Source organism: Carassius auratus, chromosome 18, assembly GCF_003368295.1.
Source record: "Carassius auratus strain Wakin chromosome 18, ASM336829v1, whole genome shotgun sequence".
Taxonomy (NCBI): Eukaryota; Metazoa; Chordata; class Actinopteri; order Cypriniformes; family Cyprinidae; genus Carassius; species Carassius auratus.
This window is the reverse complement of record NC_039260.1, coordinates 5632901-5656721: the sequence shown is the minus strand read 5'-3', so window position 1 is coordinate 5656721 and position 23821 is coordinate 5632901. Positions and strand designations below refer to the sequence as shown.

Here is a 23821-nt window from a genome sequence, read left to right as displayed (position 1 = left end):
TCTGTAAATGAATTTAAAAAAAAAAACATCCTGCAAAGTTTTACATCTGAAAGTGTAGCGTCTATAAAGTTATTGTCTCTCAAAAGAAACAGTCGACTCTGAATCATTAAAACGAGAGTCATTTTTAAAACGAATCCCAAGTCGTTTCATGTTGACATCAACATGAAACATCAGCATATTGCCCACCCACTTGTAGGTCTTTTAGCATTAGTATGAATGAAAATGCAAATTCATTCTTTGCCACTAGGTGCTGCTTTTGGAGCATAAAAATAGGTGTTTCCCTGGTAACGGATGTAAACAAAGCAGCACTGCACTCACAAACACTGCTTAATCAGGCATTACAGGCATGATGTAATGAAAATGAGACCAATCGACCAATCACCGCAGATTAGCTTCAGCATGGGAGGGGTTTGGAAAAAACAATTGTTTGGGAGTCGTTAAGCAAATAAGGTAAAAGTAAATGCATATAAGACAATGAATGCGTTGTTGGGGACACTCAAAACCAAAATATGAACCTTTCATAACCCATAATAGGGGCACTTTAAATTATTTTTATGTTTAATAATTGCAAATAATAGTTTTATTCATCTAGGATCAAAAGTTACCGTAATGACGTCACTTTACCAAAAAAAAAAAAAAAAAAAAAAAAAAAAAATCAAATAAATAACAAATAAAAAAATCATTTTCTTTTGAACTTTCTGTTCTTCAAAGAATCCTGAAAAACTGCATCTCAAATCAGTATACTACAATGATTTCTGAAGGATCTTTTGACACTGTAATGGAGCAATGGCTTTTTTTATTTAATTTTTTTTACTAGTCATACAAAACTATATCTGACTCTGGAACAAAGCGTTCTAGACAGCGTCATACTTACCCATCATATTATAAAGGCTCTGAGGGGCAAACTGCCTGGGCATCTTCTGTATCGCTTCTTTATATACAGATATGGCCTCCTAAAAACAGAATACACCATTAATTCAACAAAAGTATTCCGACGAAGTCTATTCAGTCCAAGCCTTAATTTTCACAAACAATACAAGCCAATTAAATCAAGTTCAAGAGTCTGAAATGTAACATTTTGATGATCATTCTTTTCTCATTATATATATATATTTTTTTAAGGAACCCAGTTTGAAAACGGTCGGAAATGACACATTTTATGGTTAAAGTATTGGTCTGTAAAGCTGTGGTGTGAATCGTAACCTCAGAATTGAAATCGAAAGGCTTTAACTGAGCTGGAGAGCGTCTCACCTCCTGGTGGCCCTGCTCATGAAGAAGCTTTCCCAGGTTATACAGGCAGCTGGTGACTGAGCTCTTATGTGCATGAGGATCCTTCAGGTTTTCATCTGGGATATCGGCACAAGTGACAAAAGTGCGCTTGGCCTCTTCTAGACGGCCCTGGTTCATCAGGACAATCCCTGTGTTCAAGTAGGCAGCTGAAAGAGAGAGGAAAGGGTGAATATCAGTGCAAAAGGTAATGAGGCTTATTGAGGCTCAGAGAAAGAGCTCCACTGGGGCTGCAGGAATGAACTAGTTGATTTATGCAGATCAGCAGCCTGCAGTCTAGTCGATAAGGTGCCAATACATATTCACTATTCAGCCAGCCAGAATCAAATCTAAATCAGCAGGGGAATATCCACTCCAGCTGCAGGCTCAATTCAGATGCTCTTAATAGACCAAAGATACACACAGAACCACAGATTTAAATGAGTTTATATCACAGGACGGGACAATCTATCAGAACTCCGGCAGCAGGGACTAGTAGACATCCATCGCTCTCCGCAGAGCCGCAATGTGTGCGTGCTCTGATCTCAAACGATTACAGATCTCTCACAGATGTCTCGACACATTAACATGGGAGGAAATGCTACTGCACTGAATTGGCATGTGAGGAAAGTAGAGTGAGGAGATATTTTTGCTCTGAAATTCAGGGGGGGATTCTTTCAAGTTTTGCACCAATGCAAAAACATGACTCTAATCATAATTCTTTATTTAATGGGTTATTATTACTGTTTTATGTGTTGAGTACAAATGTTCTTATTTTTTCTTACATTTTCTTTATTTTCTTATTCTTTTTAATTTATTTTTTTCCTACCTTTTATATATTGCTCTGTAACATTTGTACGTTTTGTGGGCACTGTGTTTTCTGCCACCTTTATGCTTTTTAATTTTGATATTTAATATTAAAACATTAATAGTAAAATATGTATACTATATAAATATGCGAAAAGTTTGGAACTATTTTTAATGTTTAAAAAAAAGTCTCTTAACATTTAATGTACAGTAAAAGTAAAAATAGTAAAATTTATTATTAGTAATACAGTAAAATTGTGTCAGTTTTACAATTTAAAATATCCGTTTTCTATTTTAATATACTTTGATTATAATGTACTTTATTCCTATGATGGCAAATCCAAATTATCAGCAGCCATTACTTCAGTATTTAGTGTTACATAATCCTTCAGAAGTCATTCTAATACGCTTATTCACCCGTGTATTTATTAATAAATATATTTCGGAATATTAATATTTACTCTTTTGTATTATTAAAAATGTATCTCCTACAAAATTTGGTAGACTAGACAACCCTAAACCATGCTTATGACTAGTTAGTCGATCAGAGAATAGAGAATGTCCATTTGTAAAGCAGAATTTGACTTAAAAATCCCCAGACCCTGCTGCACACATCATGATAATTGTCTCCCTGGGCAAATCTAGTCATTCAAGCAGAGTAGCAATAATTTACTCCCATGACACTAAAAACAACATGGGAAATTCTATGTGAAACTTTAAAACAGCCAAAAATAGCGCATGCATTTGCAAATGCCTCCACACTGGCTCAGATAATATAAAAGGATTTTGGCCTAGATTCTTTTTTTCTGTTGAAATTGAATCAAACGTCAATCACTCCTTGACAAGAGTGGAAACAGAGTGACTGTGTAGGCCTGTGAATCATCATTATTTCTTTAATGTTGGACTTAGTCCGAGCACACACACACACACACACACACACACACACACACACACACACACACAGAGAGACCTTTTAATCGTGTAGTTGCCTGGACACAGTGAAGACTGAGGCGGCTTGAAATTGTTCATAAAAAGAGGAGCTGTACTTACAAGCCAGCGTTGGCCTGCTCCCAATGGCCAGCTTATAGTAGTGGAGGGCCTCTGAGAATCTGTTGTTTTCCTGGAGCAACAGACCCCTGCAATCCAAAAGGAAGGAAACATGAGAAAAGAACAGTTACAAAGTATGGATAACAGACTTAATTCAAATTAACAAAAAGGAAAAAGAAAAAAACAAACCATTAAATTCATTCCATTTACATCTAACTATTTTTTCGGGATATTTAATGGAGTTAAATAACTATGAAATCAACTTCCAAAGAATAAAAAAACAAACTCAAAGCCATGAGTTTGTACTTCGTTTACAAATGTTAGTGGGAAGAAAAAAGTTATTTCCCAAATGCCCTGTAAGATTTATTTAGGAAATCATCTGGGCACATTTGAAATAGATGGACTAATATCCTACAGCATAAATAAAAGTCAAACCTGTTGTATTTTCAGAACAAAATATTCAGTAAGAAAAAGACACACTTAAAATAATATGGTAATAAAATGATATTCATTATATCCACTCTATTTGCATTCAACTGAACAATATTTAATTGTTAAATAACTATGAAATCAGCTACGAAACTATGAAATCCAGAGAATGAAAATGAAAAACTCAAAGCCCTGTGTTTGTATTAATTTTATAGAAGGCTTTCCATGCTAACTATTATTACTATTAATATAATGTTATTTGTTAAAAAAGCATATGCAGGAAAACATCCCATGTATGATGTATTGTGCAGAATCTATCACTCTAAACTCACTTACTGGATACGCTCTTGTTGAAAAAATTAGATGCAGTGAGAATCATTTTGTAATCACATCACAACTCCCTGAATTAAAATCGAATCGGATTGTGAAGTGCCTAAGGATTCCCATCCCCGTTTCTTATATGGATAACTGACTACAGCCCAAACGTGTGCGGTATATGAATTATGTATGAAGTGCCTTCATGCCCTGACTGTGGGGGTTAATGTGTCTAGTGGGTCCCTGACACCGTCCTCTGGAAGGCTGATGAATCTGGGGACAGTCATAGTCTGGCCTCTCAGGAGATTTGCTCAGCTTTACTAGGACAGATCAATAAAGTCAGCTGTCAGGAAGAAGTTCGCTCACTCACAGGTTATACAACATGTCAGCCATGTTCCTCCGGTAGTACAGAGCGTTCCTGTAGGCTCGCTCGGCCTCCACCACCTTTCCCTGGTTCTTGAGAACATTTCCCAAGTTACCCCAAGCTGAGAAAGGAGAATAATGTATTAACATTCTGAAAATACAAGAAATCTAGGAACATCTAAAAAATTTGGTAAAAAAAAAAGAGACTAAGATACAGTAAGTATGGTATCTTTGATATGGTCTGCAGAATGTTTTCATAAAATTTCACAATGTTGCATTTTGGTTGGTTAAGTTACATCATAGCACAACAATGTGAAACTTGGCAAACGTTTTGGGCTTCCAAGTCACATAGTAAACTGGATACAGAATCTGCAATTCAAAGGCTTATGAGAGGTACAAGCAAGGGGGGAAAAAAAGAAGTAAATTACATTACCATAATGCAATTTTAGATGCTACCCATGCATAGTATCTGTGCGATGAAAGGGGCGAGTGCACGGGAGGTGATACAAAGTCATATTGATGCAGTCTGGCTTGATAAACGATTTAAATTAAATTGTGATAATCAATTTGAGAGATTTAACAAATAAAGATAACTGGCTGCCGTTAATAGATGGAATTCAATAAGAGAGGATGATCATTTAACAGTTCAGTGGCTCTGCTACACACAAAGTGAAATTGATGCATGAAACAATGTCAAAGTGGGGGAAATTCTAATGATCCTAATGCATTAATCATCATTTTTTGCTTATCATTAACTAAGCAATATTTGCTGTGCTACTGGAAATTAGTACGGAATTTAGTAATTAGAAAGGAAATGTGTTTTTGTTTTTTATGTCAATGCACACTTCATAAATGTCTATATCACTTACTGAAAAATGATCGAAGTAAATGTTTCAGTTTTAAATGTAAATACTTGAGCCATAGACCAAATGAGTACAGAAATGAAGAGAGGCTGAAGAAACTTGATACATAAACCCTCAAAATTTAATGATGAGCAACTTCCATTTTTGGTTCGCAGCAGCATTTGTTGGGGAATAAATGATTGCAACACATCCTGTTGTCACCCTTAAAGGTCCCCTTCTTCGTGATCCCATGTTTTAAACTTTAGTTAGTGTGTAATGTTGTTGTTAGAGTATAAATAATATCTGTAAAATTCTAAAGCTCAAAGTTCAATGCCAAGCGAGATATTATATTTAACAGAATCCGCCTACAAAAACGACCCGTTTGGGCTACAGCCCTCTAGTTCCTGCAGTAATGACATCACTTAAACAGTTTTTTGACTAACCTCCGCCCACATGAATTCACAAACAGGGGGCGTGGCCTTGCTACGCTCCGACGGAGAAGAAGGAAGAGCTGCATTTGTGTTTGCCATGTCGTTGAAACGCAATCATCTTTGTTTGGCCTTCCCAGGGACGCTGTACTTGGAGATTAATGGTTACAATTTATGTTTAACTCGGTTCCCGAAAATGATGATCCACATGTAAAACTATGTGCAGCACATTTTGCTGAGGACAGCTTGCTGAGGACAACTTTCTCAATCTCAATCAGTTTAATGCCGGATTCGCACAAAGATTATTCTTGAAAGATGGAGCAGTTCCCTCTTTGTCTGGAGAAGGCGTTGTTTATGGACCACAACCGGTAAGTGTATTTTATTATTTAAGTTGGTGCGTTTAACAGTTTCTGTAACTTACTACACAGAGGGCAACGCTGTTTAGCTTTGTTAACTAAATGTTAGCGCTGTGCAAAAAAATGAATGCGATTTTCATCTCGTCAGTAAAAACTCCAGCACGTGTGTTCTATCCCTATCACGTTACCAGGAGGGCAGTGCGTGCTCAGCTGCTGACGAATCACAACACAGGAACCGCTGATCCAATCAGAACTCTTTACGTATTTCTGAAGGATGGACTTTATAGAACAAGGAAGTCATCAGCCCGTTTTCCTGACTGTGAAAACAGCGGTATACAGATAGGTGAATTGTGTGAAAAATACTGTTTTTTTTTTTTTACACGTGAAACATGAACACATGTTATATTGTACACTGTAAACACAATCAAAGCTTCAAAAAAGCACGAATAACGGGACCTTTAAGTTCAGTAACACTTGAAGAGCAGGTCATGTTTTTTTTGTTTTTTTTTTAAATATCTAATTTGCAGTTTATAACATAGCTATCCGTACATGAAAACAATCTGCAAAGTTGTTAATCAAAAAAGTGCATGATAAATAAAGATATTGTCTCTCAAAAGAGAGAGTCGACTCAGAGTTGCCTTAAGACATCTTATTTTCGAATCTTTTTGTAGTGTGCATGTCATTTTATCAAGGACAGCTTCTCTCATCTTGGCTTTTATCTTCGCTGGCTTCTAATCTTTTTAATTTGGACTAGCAAGCTCTCCCAATCACAACCTGTAAGTAAGCTTGACACTTTATCTGTACACTTTCAACTGTGCTTAAAATATCAAGTTTTTGTGTTAATATGTGAAGCATATTATACTGAAGTAGTTCTGATAATTTGCGGTGAACCCACTATTTCCTAAGAATGTGTATATTAATGTAGACTGATGTTATTCTAATTACTTTGTTTAACAATAAAGAATGTAGCACACAGACTTTATAATAATAGTGAAATTGCTGTTTATTTTGCTGCACTGGCAGTTATAGGGTTAATGTGGGAGCGACAAACGAGTGTTTTCAGCCGGTGCTCCTGTGATACAGCTGTTCTGCGTTCTGATTAAAAGTTAAGACAGAGCGTTTTTGTCTGTTGTTCTTCAAACATTACAGTAGTGTATTTTGTGTCGTTATTATAAGAATGGATTGGAGCACTATATTGTTTAATATAAAGGTGCTTTGTCACTACTAGCACTCGATAACTGGATCAAGGACTCTTCTCTGTACCAATCACAACAGACTTAGCCAGCTGACCAATCAGAGCAGAGTAGGACTGTGGAAGGGAGGGGTTTGCTCCAAACTTGCTTGGAATGAATAGTTTCCTTATCATTGGCAAATGACTCTAATATTAAATGTATATTCTGAAAAATTACAATGTTTTCTGACCTTAGATGCATTTAAACCTGTTGTAGGGGACTCATTATTAGGAACATTATTAGGAAACTTTAAATTACACTATGACCTGCTCTTTAACATCGCCTAGTTGTAGTGTAGATGAATGGGAATATGACTTTGGGTAACTAAATATTATAATATGGCTACATAAACAAGAATTACACTACTTGTATCTTGCAGGGTTTTATAGTTTACTAAAACCAGAAAATAACATTGTTACCTGTAATAAAAATTGAAATAAAATATTAAATAAATATTAAATAATTTTTTAATAAAATTGCACATTAAAATGACAAAACAAATATACTAAAACAATTAATTATATGAAAAAGTGTTCAAAATATTACTAAAAATTTAAATATTATTTCAACTGCACTAAAATAACACTGGAAAATAGTTAAATATGTAATTCAATAGAGGGGAGGTAGAATCTCCTGAATTACTTGGACTATGTTCAATTTGATAAGTATCTGAAATAAGTACAAATGTGAAGTCATGTCAAAATATCTGAAGGGCTCCAAAATCTCCTCAGACCCCAGAGTGTTAAAATTACCTTTAGCAGGGTTCACAGATATCCCTGACTTGTATAGCATCTCCTCATTCTGCCAGTCACGGTTCCTCAGCACCGTCTTAATCCCGAAAAGAAGGACCAGGGCTGCTGAGCAGCCTAGCACCAAAGTTCTTGAGGACTTCTTCCTCATTCTGACATATAAAGCTCTCATCCCCACTGCTACCAACAGGCAGAAGCCCATACTAGGGATGTACAGTACTCGCTCTGCCACCACAAAGCCTACGTAGAAGAATAGGTTGGTGGCAGGGATGAAGGGAATGGCCAGCAGACCCAAGGAGAAGACCACCAAACTCTCTGTGGTGGGCAAAGATGATGAATGGTGTTTTGCAGTACCATTTGCTCCATTCATCTGCACTGAGTTGGAGTAAAAAGTTGAGTGTTCATAGCTACAACTGTGTCCATTTGTGGACTTCCCGTTTGCTACATGATGTGCTTTCCCATTGGTCTCCTTGCTTTTGGTTGGGTAATGGCAAAGCCCAAACCATGCCAGCGCTAGAAGCGAGGTGTAGAAGGCCACGGTGTGGAGGTTTCGCCAATCTGCAAGGCTCCTCACAAGAGGCAATGCATCCATTGACCAATCAAAACTTAGCATGTCAGGGCACAGGAAGAGCCAAATGTTCATTGCGGGGAGAAAAAAGAATGTTAGCATCCTAGTTAAGAAACAAGGACAGTCCGCTGCAGGGTTGTCAGAGTTGGAAAAGTTCGGAGGTTTGTTTCCCATCCAGTAAAGACGGCAAGCCAGAAGGATGACACCCCAGAAGCCCAGCAGAAAAACGCTCAACAGCAGGTGCAGGTTCTTCTTCTGAGAAACAAAAACAGAGAAAAACAACATCAATCAAAAGACAAAATGACTGGGATTTCAAAGAGGATTAAGCAGAATCCAACATATTCAAATTCACAAAATATATTATTCTGGCAAAATCCAACCTACTGTACATCACATAAAAATGGAACCTGATTTTATTTAGAAAAAAAAAAGAAAAAAAAAAAAGGGAATTCAATTAAAAAAAAAACCTTTTTTCTGAAAAAAAAAACGAAACCAGGGAAAACAACATGAGAACAAAATTTGGCTGGAAAATACCACAATGCGAACGCACTCGTTATCAAATGCTATTTTTTTGCTGTATGCCTTTCGTCTTTTCAAATCCTTGTGCTTACATCTGGACCAGGTTTATTACCAATACCAAGATTGACCAATACATTCCAACTGCACTAAATATTATTGTGACCTGATCTGGAGCACAATCTGGAACACAAGCAGCCTTCATTAGCAATTTGTTGGAGTCTAAAGAGTTATTCAATACATACTGTACCACATGCACATACTACGGTTTCATTGTGACATCAATCCTTGCCTGGCCTTTGATGGTAAATGACAATCAGCCCTTTTCATCTCCAGTCACTATAAACTATTTAAAACTCTTGGCCAAATGTAGACACACATTTTCCACATTTTTCAGAGAGGCCATAATAATAAACGTAGCGTCACTGATGGCTGGTCAGTGAGTACATCTTGACATCACATCACAAGGCAGTGCCGCAATTCATCTCTGTCTCATAGAGCCGGCTTTCACAGACTTTATAAAATAAACAAGATATGGCCTCATAAAGGTGCCAATCCATCACACTGCAGTGCTGATATTAAACACTCCAGCATGAAAATGATTTTAGAGTATTTATGGAGTGTTTGAATATTTTACACGTTAAGTAAAAGGAGGGAATCCTGACCAGTAGCTGGTAGAGCAGCTGCGGAGCTCAGTACGCCTTCCTTTTAGTGTTGTTTTTGGATCGTGGATACCCTCGAGCAAATTTAGGACTTCCTCCAAACACGGAACTCTTTCGGTACAGATGGCAAACAAAAACACAAATGATTACTTCAAGGCCTTCGTCAATCACCATTAAAGGGATAGTTTACCCAAAAATGAACATTTTGTAATCATTTTTTGTCGTTCCAAACCTTTCTGACTTTCCTCCTCCTGCAGAATACAAATGGAAATGTAAGGCAGGATGTTAACATTGCTTAAAAAGCAGAATAAAAGTGAAGGAAGTCAGAGAACTGACAGAGATCTCATACATCTTATAGCATGTGTCCCTATTCACTTTAAATAAATGGAAATGAACGGGGAAAAAAATTCTCATTTTGTATTCAACTGGTTTGAAACAATGCAAGTAAATCATGAAAATGTTCATTTTTATTTCATAACCCTTACAAGATGTTATGAACATTTGGAAAACATTCATATTAAAGATTGATGTTTGAAAGCATTCCCTAATCATTATTTGTGAACCATTTTGTCAGTCTATAACACCATTTATTGTAACTCACAGTGAAATACTCCTCTTCCCAGCTGACTCACTAACAGAATGACTGTGAGACAGTGAGTATGTGTTCTGCATTAATGTCCAGCTGCTTTATACAGTATAGATTTTTTGTCCTGGTTTTGGTCATCTCTGGTTTAGAAAAAGAGCATATTATTACTCACAGGGGAAATGTCTGTAACAGGCCACTTCCCATGTAATCATGTTATGTAGCACAGATGTATAGAGCATGTCCCGAACGACATGACCTTTACCGTAAGACATGACAGGCACACAGCTCTGAATCTGTGATATGACAGAAAGAGCCACATGCCACCAAGAGAAAAATAGAAATGTAAAAAAAAATTTTAACTTAAGGAATTCTTAAACAATAAAAATATATAATGACTTATATTTTTATAAACACACTTTATGGGTGTGAAAGCTTTTTATAATTGTTATTTTGTACATTTTGTTTACATTCAAATTATTTTATCCTGTAAATTATATTCTCCCTAAATGAATAAATAGACAAAAAAAGCTATTTAAAATGTAAGCTTGTTCTTTTGTTTTGCAGCACACTTAAAGAAAACTATGTCTGTAAGGCATATCAGTCTGTCACCAATTAAAGTCTTGGACAACATCAAGTTAATAACCTGTGTCTCTCAGTTCCTGTGACATCTGTTTAAGTTTACTGACCGAAAGGCATGATGGGTGCATTAACGATTGCGAAAGATGAACACTACAGCACCAGAACTACAACAATAGCTTGAACACATATAAAATCAGTGCAGTTAGAAATGAACGTAATAAATATTGAAATAAATAAAAATGGTTTACATGATAAATACTAATAAGATCTGATGGTGTTTTGATTTCGTGCATACAGTACAGCTGGCTGTTTCAGGTGGAACTTGCACGTCCCAGCGGAGTGAACTGTAGGCTGAAGGGAAGAGGTCGTAAAGGGACCGTCCCACAGGGGTCCTGAAGCAGCAGGCTACAGAGGCCGAGCGGAACGGGCCGACTGAAGAGAAACACAGAAGTACTTTGAGGCAGGTCTAAACCGCATTGGTATGAAGGTCACAAATGCCCACATACTGTATCTCTCTAAAATGAAAATTAGTTCGAAGAAAATATTACAGTAAGTAGAGTTTTCCGATAATGTTCTTGCTTAATTCGGTAATGATTCTTAAACTACCAATACTGATAATGATATACAAAATAAAATGTAAATAAAGTCTAAGTTAGGTGTAAAGAACTCATATTAAAGCTTCACTTAAACTTTGTTTTGTAGTTAGTTGAAGTTGAGTATGCTTTTTTATTTTGTTGTTGCAAACAACAGTGTTGAGGTCAGTGTAATATCGGCACATAATTGTATAGACCATTGGAATGGGTCATCTTATATTTACTCAACCATCATCACTACCGATTTTTCGGACTATAAGTCGCACCTGAGTATAAGTCGATCAGTCCAAAAAAACGACGAGGAAAAAAAACGTATATAAGTCGCTATATAAGTTATAAGTCGCTAATAACTATTAGTCGCATTTAGAACCAAGAACCAAGAGAAAACATTACCATCTCCAGCCGCGAGAGGGCGCTCTATGTTTTCAGTGCAGACTACAGGAGCACTGAGCAGCATAGAGCGCCCTCTGGTGTCTGTAGACGGTAATGTTTTCTCTTGGTTCATTTCTCTTGGTTCATGTCAAATTAATTTTGATAAATAAGTCGCACTTAACTATAGGTCGCAGGACCAGCCAAACTATGAAAAAAAGTGCGACTTATAGTCCGGAAAATACGGTAGTTATCTTCAAACAGAAAATACATTGTGATGATTCTCATGGACAGCTGACAACAAGATGCCTGCCATGTTTCATAAAAACGTCAATGACGACTTTCACGCAGCATTCTTTTTTGGTAAAAAAAGCAAAGCTGTACGCTCAAAGCTAGCAAGCTCGGCTATTTCCTTTTGATTAAACTTGAAAGTCCACACATGCTTCTCTACATCTGTAGTACAGAGGCAGTTCCTGTCTCTTATTAGTGAACTACACCAGTAAAAGAGCGACGATCACACAGTATATACAGTCATAACTACATCCTTGTAATCAAAGAATTCATACCTTGAAAAAAGGCTTTTAAAATGTCTTCACATCTAATGACACTTCTTCCCTGAATGTTTCTCTTAATAGATATGGGATTTTCAAAGGGGCCAGAAGAGCTTTGGGGTGATGTATCAACATCTTCATCTAGCACTAAAGGATTGTGAAGTCAAACGGATTAAAGTACGAGAGACATTCATACATTTCAACAGGTATAAATCTCTGCAAATAAGTGCGGTGATGTGGGCGCATCTGTCATTTTAGTGCACATACGAGAAAATGACTGAACTCCACATGACCCTGTCAGCCAATCTCACCAAAAGCCTGTAAATATAGGCTGTTTCTTGTGCGCACACACATATAAATATATAAATAAATAAAAACTCCACTCTATACAAATTAGCGGCGGTCTAACGGAGCTTAAGCCCTGTGGGGGTGAGACGGCGCGAGTGAGACGGATTGTGGAGGCTGAAGATGTGTCAGTGAGGTCATGCGGGAGTGTGAATGCTTGCACACAGGATTCTCGCTGGATTTATGAGGCGGCTGCAGGTTTGGGACTGCACAGGCTCTCGAGAACCAGCAGGGGCTTTTAGCACTTGCAGGTTTGGAGCCAAAGCACATAGACCCCAGGATTTGTGTAGGTTTCAATCTGTGTGGGTGTGTGTGTGTGTGTGTGAATGCCATCTTTTGTTGTTTATGTCAAAGGGAAATCAAAATTGACCTCACATTTTTAACACACTGATCTTACTGAACACAACTTATGAGTACATAATTACATAAATCATCATACTTATGTACATAATCAGTACATAAAATCAAACTGTCTTCATAAGATTTAAGCAAAATAATAAACTTGATTTCCACTGAAATTTTCTTTTTCCACTTTCCTTTCTGTTCTCATACATACAAAAAAGCGTGAACTACTGGAGAACGTTAACCAGTTTTTTGGCCTCTTGCAAATTGTTTCCACAAACCTACATTCAGGTATAGTGTGGAACACAAACGTTTCATGATTCCCAATTAATTTACTTATATAATTTAGTCCCAGTGGATAAAATCAAGGTTGACACCTTTTTGCCTCACTGAATATCCCATTTCACTCTGGAATAAGACACATTACTCAAGTTAAAACCTTCAAAAACACGGTTTCATGTTGACTTTTCTATTTGGCAAAAACCTTCCAATTCTCACAACAAGACACCGTATTTGAGAAAGCAGGAATGTGTTTGCCTCACTGTTTGAAGTGTACTGATGCACAATGCTGGACTAAATGTGGCAGCGTTTAACCAAGCAGAAATGTCCTCAGGCTGTGTGGGAAAAGAAAAAAAAAACAGAAAAGAGAATTTAAGAACAAAAACACATAGTAAAACTCTCTTATTCACACTACCTGGCCATCAGACAAACAACAATTGTCACTTCTAGTCTGCCTAGTATCTGGCACCCTGTAAAACACTGTGGACTTAACCGCGTCCATGTGTGCACACACTGAAGACGATGCTATTTGAATGTCTACGCAGAGACGTGTCACCATAAAAGAATGGATTCTAAATACTATGTTCATCTTCCTGAAGCAACATTCCCTTCTCTACAGCTCAAGCAAAAAAAAGACACAAAGACAGAAAACCAACTAGAAAGGCAGAACAAAATCTGATAACACCAGACCCTTAGAGAACCACCACCAGTCACAGATGGAGAGAGATTTTAGTGCTTTGCTCTATCTCCATCATCACCCACATAAACAAGAAGTGTCCATCTTTATAATACGGCCTACGTTTTCAAAGTCAGGTCTTCTGCAGCCCAATGTGGAATATAGCTTTTGTCTCTTTTTGTGTGTGTGTGTGCGTGTCTATTATCCAGTTTGTCTCGAAATAAGTGGTTTAACACAAAACCGAGGCTTTTTCCATTGTCAGTCCCTCTCCATCAGTTTGAAATGAAACTACTAGAAACAGGCTTACGAGGATAACATCCGCGGAGATAAAGCACACAACAGACCAATTCAAAAGAAAAGTGAAAGAAAGAAAACCTTTTTTTGGCAGCAGTTCTTTTTTTCCAGGACATTTGGGGTAGAAAGAAGCTTGCCAAAAGTTCAATAAGCTCTGGATTCTGTCTCAAAAATGCATTTTTCTTCTATTTTATGAGATTAATTAAATGAGAAAGGTAAAAAAAAAAAAAAAAAAAAAATACTACATATGTTCTGTGCTCCCAAAAAGTTTGATAATTTGTTGATATATATATATATATATATATATATATATATATATATATAATATTTATAATATTACCACTACTTCCATGGCTGCTATAAAAATTATTTTTAAATAAAATCATATATAATTTAAGATATTTTAATATATAAAAATAAATAAACGGCATAAATGATTTTTGGATAATAAATATACTAAGTTTTATATTTAAAAAAATTTAAAGAAATGACAAAATAAAATACAAACAAATTAAAATAAAGGCCCTACTGTGCATTTCTAGTCCTTTTGTGTCTCAACTATGATGCATGATTAATTTTCAGTTTGCATTTCCAATATTTTAAACCGATTATTGTTAATAAAAGATTTAACAGATTAATATTCAAATGGAGAGGAGTGTGCCTTGATAGCACTTAAATTATGCAAAAAAAAAAAAAATTCTTGGAGGTTTAAATATGCTGCTATATGAAGGAGATACCGTAATTACAAAAACTAAATTTTAGAACTCTTATCTACTCCATCCACAAGTATGCTTCAAACCAAACCAAAATCCTGCAATACCCAGCCACTGATACAAATAACAAGCACATGACTGGACAACATCTAAGCCATTCTGCCAAGGCAAACACCCCGTGAGATTTGCGATCCAGCTTCAACGAGCTGAATATTTACTCTGAAGCTGCTTTGAGCACGGATCAAGAAAAAACAACCAAATAGCCAAGATGCCATATCCGGATTTAGCTTTTAAAATTCACTTAAACCAACAAGCTGCTCTCATATTATGTGCAGATTGCCCTCCTACCAGTATATTTTGACCTTTCCTCAAAGTTTCAGAGTAAGGACTTTTACTCAGAAGTCTGTCAGTGTTTCCATCTCCTGAATGCTAACGTGTGCCTCATCACTCTCGGATTTAACCTTCATGACTGATAGAAGAGGGTGGTGTTAAATATTTGACTTTCCTTCATGAGTAAATTGGCTGTAACCATGAGGGATTTGGGGAGAGCCGAGTCGACGGATAAAAGCCACCCGAGTCTGCACTTAGTAATCCGCTGCACTTAATGAGACTTTTCAAATGAATCTGCAACTTTGGGCCTGAAGACAAGTGCAGAGCTATAAAAGATGATTTACTTAGCTCAACCTCAGACGACAAACCTCCAAGCACTGCCATTAAAGATTCATGGAGCTTTAATGGCAACAACAAACCTTACAACAATTTCTACATTCAAATTTTCTATGTATACCATTTATAATCTTTAGGTAAAAACAGTTTCTGCCTGAGAGCTACTGTAAGTCTGGAAGATGTCTCCTTACCATTAAACAGCAGGTTTAATTTTAATTGACTAAATCAGATCAGCTTTGGAACAAATAGGCAAATGATATTAAGAATAAAAAGGTAAACATACTGGATTATGTGCACTGACCACTAGACCACATCTCTTTAAGTGTCTTTTTTCAAAATTGAGATTTATACATCATCTGAAAGCTGAATTAACAAGCTTTATTAGGATTGGACAATACTTGTCCATGATACAACTATTTGAAAATCTGGAATCTGAGGGTGCAATAAAATAAATTAATTAATAAAAGTATATATTAACAGTAGAAAAATTACAAAATATCTTCATGGAACATGATCTTTACTTAACATCCTAATGATTTTTGACATAAAAGAAAAATCAACAATGTTTTTTGGCTATTGCTAAAAAATATATCCCAGCGACTTAAGTCTGGTTTTGTTCTCTAGGGTCACAAATTTGGCAAAGAAAGGCAGCAGCAAAGACAAACGCTCTGATAACATTTACTGGAGAAACATTTATTGCAGCAGAAGCTGAGATAACATAAAATAAATATGAAGGACCGAAATGTCACACAACACACAATAGACAGAAACTGAGAGAAAGCAAGCAAGAACGCAAGACGCTATCCAATTTTCCATTAAATCAGACGACCGATAACAATTTAAATGTTTTGTCTAATAAAAAAATATGATTATGGTGGGAAAACAGCCTTGGAATTGTCTTTAGGCACAAAGACAATTGCCAGAGCATTATTATACCTTGCTCTCAGCAAATTCTCTATGAGCCACACAAATGGAATCAGCAGAGAAACCCACACTCCAGCATTATCTTAGCCTGAAATGTAACAAAATAGACTTTTATAAGTCCTGTAATACTGTATTACTTCTACTGCTGCTCTACTTACAGGAACTAGGAAGCAAGATCTTAACTAAATAACCAAAAAACAAATGACAGCTACTACACCACAAACTTCCCACTTACACCATTTAAATTGATTTACAACTTAACATTCTTCCAGTATCAGTTTGATCAAACTGATTGACACTTAACAAAACCCCTTCAATTCCTTAACATACCCTCTTTGATTAGTGTCTTAATTTAGATAAACATCAAATAAATGAAAAAAGTAATAGTAAATAAAATAAGATAGCAATGTTTGGTCTTGGTTTGTTGAGACGTTTCCATACTTGAAGATGTGCCAGTGTTCCAGATGGCTACAGTCCTACAGTAATCATTCCAGCTCAAACGGGAATGTGCTCAGATAAGCTGGTACTACTGATATGCCACGCCAAGTGTAACAAACTCCATAATCAAACGGCAAACAGATATCTAAATTCTCAAGGTGAAGGTGCATTTTCGCCCTGCTATGAATGGCAAAGCAGGAAAGAAATGCAGTACTTGCAAAAGAATGAGAAAATAATAATGGATGATTAAGTTATGAAGATTTATCACAGGAAAAGTAATAATCTTTCAATTGCAGGTGTATAGTCAACCCTGAGCTCGCCTTTAAGCCGATGCGAATATGAAACTTTATATTTAACAAATAAAGAGAGACATTTATTACCTAGCAAGGCCATAACTGTGGAAAGCACAAAGCGGATCAGAAAGTTGAAGATGAAATTATTTTGGCCTTTGGTTTGCTTGCTTTCTAAACTGTTCTTGGTATTTCAGCCAGGTCAGCAGTCCGATTTGATTATAGATGAAGAAGAATGACATTTGAAGGATTTTTAGGCCTATGTGCCAATGTATTCGCGCTTTCCAGGCTAGCCAAAAGAAATGCCTTGCAGCTATGCATCACCATTTCCCAAATATATAAATCTTAACCACAAAAGAGGAAAATCTGAAATGTAAATAAAGTGATGAGATTGAGAAACCCCAATCTATTCAAACTCAAAACTGCTCCCTGTGAAAAATTTATTGAGTGCGGCCACAGAGAGACCTCCTAGCATAAACTTCTGCTTCCTAAATCGCTGCTGTTTATTTAGCCTGAATTGTTCGGCGAGCATGTGTGTGTCCACAATCCTCAGCAGCAGCTACAAGATACTGATTCATCCCTTTCAGAGGTCACTAAGGTCAAAGAGAACTTTCTGCAAAAAAACAAAAACAAATCAAATTAATGGACCATGTGACCCTAGTCCACTCTGAAAATGACAATTATAGCATTTTAATCCACATACTTTTTTATCAAAAAGACATCTGTGATTTAATGAACTGATTTGAATGGGATTGAGATTTCTATAGTCAATTTTTTTTTAAAGTGATGGTTCATCCAAAAAACTTAATTGTGAAGCATTTTCTTTCTTTTGCAGAAAAAAAATATTGTTATGTTATTGAGGACCAATTTTGTTTGGACCCCTTTGACTTTATAAGTGTGAGTAAAAGAGATTAAAAGTTAAATTTTTGGTAGAACTATTCTTTTCATGTGGGATTTATGAAAGGTCACATATTCCGAATACGAACATAAATGTGATTTAAAATAACTAAAACATCACATATTTTATTAAAAGTAGTATTAATTAAGATGATAAGACAACGAAGGTCAAAATTTATGAGAAGTGTAAAAAATACACACTGTATAAAGCAATCACACATATTCATATCCGGATTAAATTAGATTTCTCAGAGGCACAGAGTTAGATGAAAAATATGCAAAACACCAATTTAACTAACCTTATCTCTTCAGGTAAAATTACTTTAGGCCATTTTGCAGCTTCACAGCTTTGGATGGACTGTGGTGTGAAGTGAGAACTCCTGTGCACAGTCAGCAGAGCTCTCCGAAACTAATAATGTGAAACAAACATGGACTTGTGATTCGGCTGTGTAGGTTATAAATGCATCAATGTAACAAATACACTGCTGTTTACACTGGCTGCACTTGACCAGAGAAAACATGTTGGGTGTGATTGAGTGCCATATGACAAGCTGTGGTATATGGCAGCATGTTTGTGTACATGCATGTGGCCACCTTGAGGTCATACTGTGCTTTACTGTATGCTCCAGCAACTGTTTCATAGCACTAAGTACATATAAAGAACCTGAACATGCTAAAACTTCCCATAAGACATGGCTTTAAAAGCCTTTCTGAGGAAATGATGGATTCCTCAACACCACACTCCATCTTCAGCCAGACCAGTGCTGGACCGGAGGGGACAGGCAACAGTAAATTAACCAGTCAGCATCTACAACCCAAACAAAGGCTTACTTCGGCCAACGGTTTACATTAGGGCTTACAGTACAAAGTCTTCTGCCTCTGAGACTTGTCCTGTGAGAGACCAAACAAGACTCAATCTGGCTACATTTTTTTTTTACTATTAACCATTTAAGACTGCCATTTTTAAAAATAAAATACAATGGAAGTGGATAGAGACTAACGACACCAATAAATGAATTAATTAATATGGGAAACAAAGCAGGCCATACAGATTTGGAATAACAAGCGGGTGTTGGAATAACAAGCGGGTAGTTTTTTCAATGTGTATTGAAACCCACTGAAATAATCAAGATTTCTGTGTGAGGCTATTATACTATTACTGTATATAACTAAGGGAAGGGGTCACTTAACGTGAGCATCAGTATCTCATCATTACCCAGAAAACTAGAAAAGTTCAGAATCAATAATGAATCTCGAACAAGACATTTCAGTATTTGACAAAGGATTCATAACAGGATTAAAATCCATACTGTGCAACAGAAATTTACTCAAAATCCTCAAAGATGACTAGCCCCAATCTCTCTCTCTCTGTGTGTGTGTGTGTGTGTGTGTGTATTTGGAAAGTATAAGCAGCAAGAGAAAAGCTAAATAAAAGAGCAACTCCTACTTCTGTGGGCGAATGTCTGCCAAAAAGATACAAGAAAAAAACATGGGGAAAAAAATAAAATATAAATGAGGCAGAGACTATTATTGGAAATGGAAAAGAGTGTGGGAATAATAAAACCTTTCACAGCATTTTTTTTTTGGTGGTGTTTTCCTGTATTCTTGGCTTCCTCACAGAGCATCTTAGCTTGTTAAAGCCTCTGCAGATTTCATCTAAACTACTAACAAATAATACAAGAGTGCTTTGCACTGAGGTTTGGGTGAGCTATTCTTCATTGTGTTCAAGCATACTTCTAAGAAATGATATTCATCTCACATTGTTCTCATTTTGTCATGTGAGCTACATTTCTGCTGAATTACAGCACGATCAGAACGACAGCTCAACAGTACAAACACATCACAGCGCTGAAATACTGCTGAAGTGGCAAACGACTCTGACATTACAGAAAAATGGAGTCGTTCCACTCTAAACAGTATTAGCATTCATGTCATGAGTAGATGCTTCATGGTTCTGCTGCAGCACTTTAATAACTCCAAAGTGCTACAACAAAGACATGAGAAATGGACCACGATTAGGCCTACTCGCAACAAACAGAACACTGCACAGTAAAAAAAAAAAAAAAAAAGATCTACTGAGAAAAGCAGCAATGAAAATTGACATTTTGAGTGTTCTCAACAAATTTCTTAATTTTTCCTCAGTAACATCTGACTAAATGTTGTTTACGGATTGGATCAAGTCAGAAGTGGATCTTCGTAACCAAATTTGCGAACAGAAATCAAGCTAAATGAAAGATTCTGCTTGGCAACTGCAGAAGCTTCCTCTTCATTACATATGGTTTTATGAAGTGGAACAAAAGCAAGCGATTGGGACACGTCCATATTGTAAACGGCGGCTATGAGGAGGACACAGAACTCAAAAGACTATAATAATCCTGTAAGAACTAGAGAAAAATGAGAGAAAACAGCTGTAGAGAATACAACCTCTTCTTGTGCACATTAGCATAAACAACAAAAAATACACACGTGAAATGAAAGAGAGTAGGTTTACCCCGCAGACGTCCCTGTGATCATTAATCACACTGCCTAAACTGCCTCTTTGTTATGATAATGAACACAAATTCATATTTCGCCTCTCCCTCTTGGTTTTATAGAAATGAGAGCTTAGCGTAGCTAAAAGATCTGTGGAGCCCTAAGTAGAAAAAGGCATTAATTTGAACCTTTAGCAATCATTCAATGAAACCTTTCAGTTTACACACTCAAGAGTTCATTTAGGTTAGATCACAGGTGGTCTCTTTAAATTACAGAGAGCTTATTGCTGCTTCAGTGATGAAAAAAAAGGTCTTTGGAAAAAAAAAACAAGGATTTATTTTGCTCATTTAAAATGAAATAGTTCGCAATTACTATGTAGCTGTGTATACATAGACTTTCAGAACTCACAACTTCCTCTCCACCCAGATGCTTTTATGGAAATTAAAAAGGTCATTTAATTTATACAGTTGGTATCTATAATAACTTGAATAAGTTTCCTTCAGAAATTATTTTAATATGATGATTTGTTGGTCAAATATTTTATATATATATATATATATATATATATATATATATATATATATATATATATATATATATATATATATATATATATATATACACATATACACACACACACACACACACACACACACATAAAAACGTAAGGTGGGATATAGTCATGTACAACATCAGTTTTTTTTTTTTTTGTGCAAGAACCTTGATTAACATTATAAGTAGATTTTTAGGGGAGAAAATAAAATGCTACAAAAGTGCAGAATGTGCCCCCTTTATGAGTAAACAAGTTCCTAAAAGCAGTTTTAAGCCAAAACAAAAAAACTAAAAAGCTAACTAAAGTGCAACCCCCGAACATGTTTCCCTTGCCAAATGGATGCATGGTTCAATGAATCATGCCATTTAACTAAAGAAAGAAATGTAAAATGGCAGCACTGCCTCAGGAGGACTGTGCATCTTCAGGAAGATTCTGCATGTGAGAAGTGCCCTTTAAAAAGCCACCTCAAGGACCATCAGGATTTGCAGAGCAATGCAGCACACGATCAATAAAGACAGAAACATTTCACGGCAAACATCACATCAGCATGGCCTTGATTCACCGCGCAGCTTTTTAGATGAAGATCACAAATCTAATTTCGACCTCCAGATGCTCTCCTCGCTGAACGAGTAATTACATGAGTGGGCGAGTCGGCGGAGCATAATGCTAATTGATAATTAGGGAGTGAGAAATTATGAGCAGAAACAATCAAATGAGCTAATCTGCAAGTAATTTATTTGCAGTCGCTAGTTTAAATGAGATATTCCTCTGGTAGGAGGTAAATAGCTTTTTGCTCAAGTAGTTTATCACATTTTTTTCAGAAATAAACACATTACAAATTCTGTGCATGCATTACAGAAAAAATTATAATATTAGAACTCACTGTATTTTCTGTGATTGTGTTTTAGAGTACAAAAACCAAAACAAATTAGAGTCAGATATTTAAAAAGAAATCATAATAAAATTTCCCCCTCACTCTCATAACAAAGCCAATGCTATATTATGTGTTTATTGCAACACTGAATAAGTTCATTCAAAGGGGAAAGCAAGCGTGCCAGATATCCAGGTCAGCCAAAACCAATCAATCAATCAATCACATGATCATCTGTATCAAACTAGATATTTCCAAATTATCAACAGATCATCAACACTGCCGTGTGTTTGTGTGTGTGAAGAGCGAGTCTCATGTTTCCAGATGCATTAACTCGAGTCTGAGGGTAGACAGCAGAAGAGAGAGCCGCTCAGACACAGTAACCACAGAGCACTATATATAGAGGAGCTGTGACAGATCACTGGATCTGAGCGCTCTTACGTACAACTCTGGGAAAAACAAACAATGAAGCCTTGCAACGCTTCTCACGCACCTCACTGCAAACTAAACAGCAGCTGGAAATACATTAATTAAAGCAGACAAGGAAAAGGCAGAGATACAGGACACATTTTCACATATACAAAAGAAGTACTTCTTGTAATACCCCCCCCCCCCACCACCATCTTCAACTAAAATATTTCCAACTGCATTGGATCTTTTCACACATCGTCTTCATCTCTGAATTCCTATTTCTTAAATGCCATGGGAGTAGTGCTGGATAGTTCTCTTTTTTTTTTTTTTTTTAAGTGTGAAAGAGCGAGGGGAAAGGGTGATATGCCTGGATGCACAGATACATGCATACAGAGAGCATAGCATCTTCTTTAATTTAAATTCATATTTGATGTAAAAAGAGAGCAGAAAACAAGACAAAAGAATTTGGTTTGCAGCCATTTTGACTGTTGAAGCAGCTATACACAGCCATATAAATGTGCTCCTGGTGGGCAGGTGCTCCTGAATGGGATGATGCCTACAGAGCATCACTTCATCATACACTGACAGAAGGCATTAGAGCATACGAATACCATCTGTGTCTGAGTGTGTGCATGTGCATACGTGTCCGTGTGTACAAACAAGGTCAATGTCATAAATTCACACCTGTTCCCTTAGAGGTCCTGTATGTAGGATTGACACTGAGTGGTTGAACTAGGTATTGCAATCCAAATTCAAAATATTTGCCAGATTGACGACACCAACAGGAACGAGCACACTTGATGATGAATGAAATGAAATGAAATAAAATATGCTGTGTTTTCCATAGGGATGCAACGATACCATTTTTTGGGGGCTCAACGATAACACAATAGTATACGGGCAGTATCAGATTTAGATCGCTCTCGTCTGACCGATAATCGACTTGCAGAAAATGCCAGTATCGGAGCCGATACCGATCCAGAGTATCGTATCGATGCATCCCTAGTTTCCCCTTTTCCCCAGTAATTGGGTAAACTGGCAGTGGGTGGGTTTCACAAAACAAACCAAAACAGAGACTGACATTCCAGCCCGGAACGCACATTTTCAAAGGGGAGTAACTGACTGCAGCATTGTTTTCCAAATGAACAAGTATGTTAACTTAAATATCTGTAAAACATATTACAGAATTTTTATGCTTTAGTGATGTCAAAAACTCACATACAGCACCTTTAAACACAGCCACAAACACCCAGAGCTGAACTTAACACATGCTTCATTGACATACCAGGGCTTCCTTCCAACTGAACCACCCACACGGTAAACCACTTGACTTATCGAGTACTGCCATGCTCTTACGGGAAAAAGATGTTAAAAACATGCCTTATTAAAGCA

General features: G+C 36.6%; 1 protein-coding gene across 1 annotated transcript in view; it reads right to left on the bottom strand.

The window, feature by feature from the left end:
* The window catches only part of tmtc2b (transmembrane O-mannosyltransferase targeting cadherins 2b), a 99620-nt gene that overhangs the window by 19308 nt on the left and 56491 nt on the right, over window positions 1–23821 (bottom strand). The window contains exons 3-7 of the mRNA XM_026287226.1: window positions 7838–8657; window positions 4235–4349; window positions 3124–3209; window positions 1252–1436; window positions 875–953 (exon numbers count right to left, since the gene is read on the bottom strand). Coding sequence (XP_026143011.1) covers window positions 875–953; window positions 1252–1436; window positions 3124–3209; window positions 4235–4349; window positions 7838–8657 — 1285 coding nt within the window. The remainder of the gene's footprint in view (window positions 1–874; window positions 954–1251; window positions 1437–3123; window positions 3210–4234; window positions 4350–7837; window positions 8658–23821) is intronic.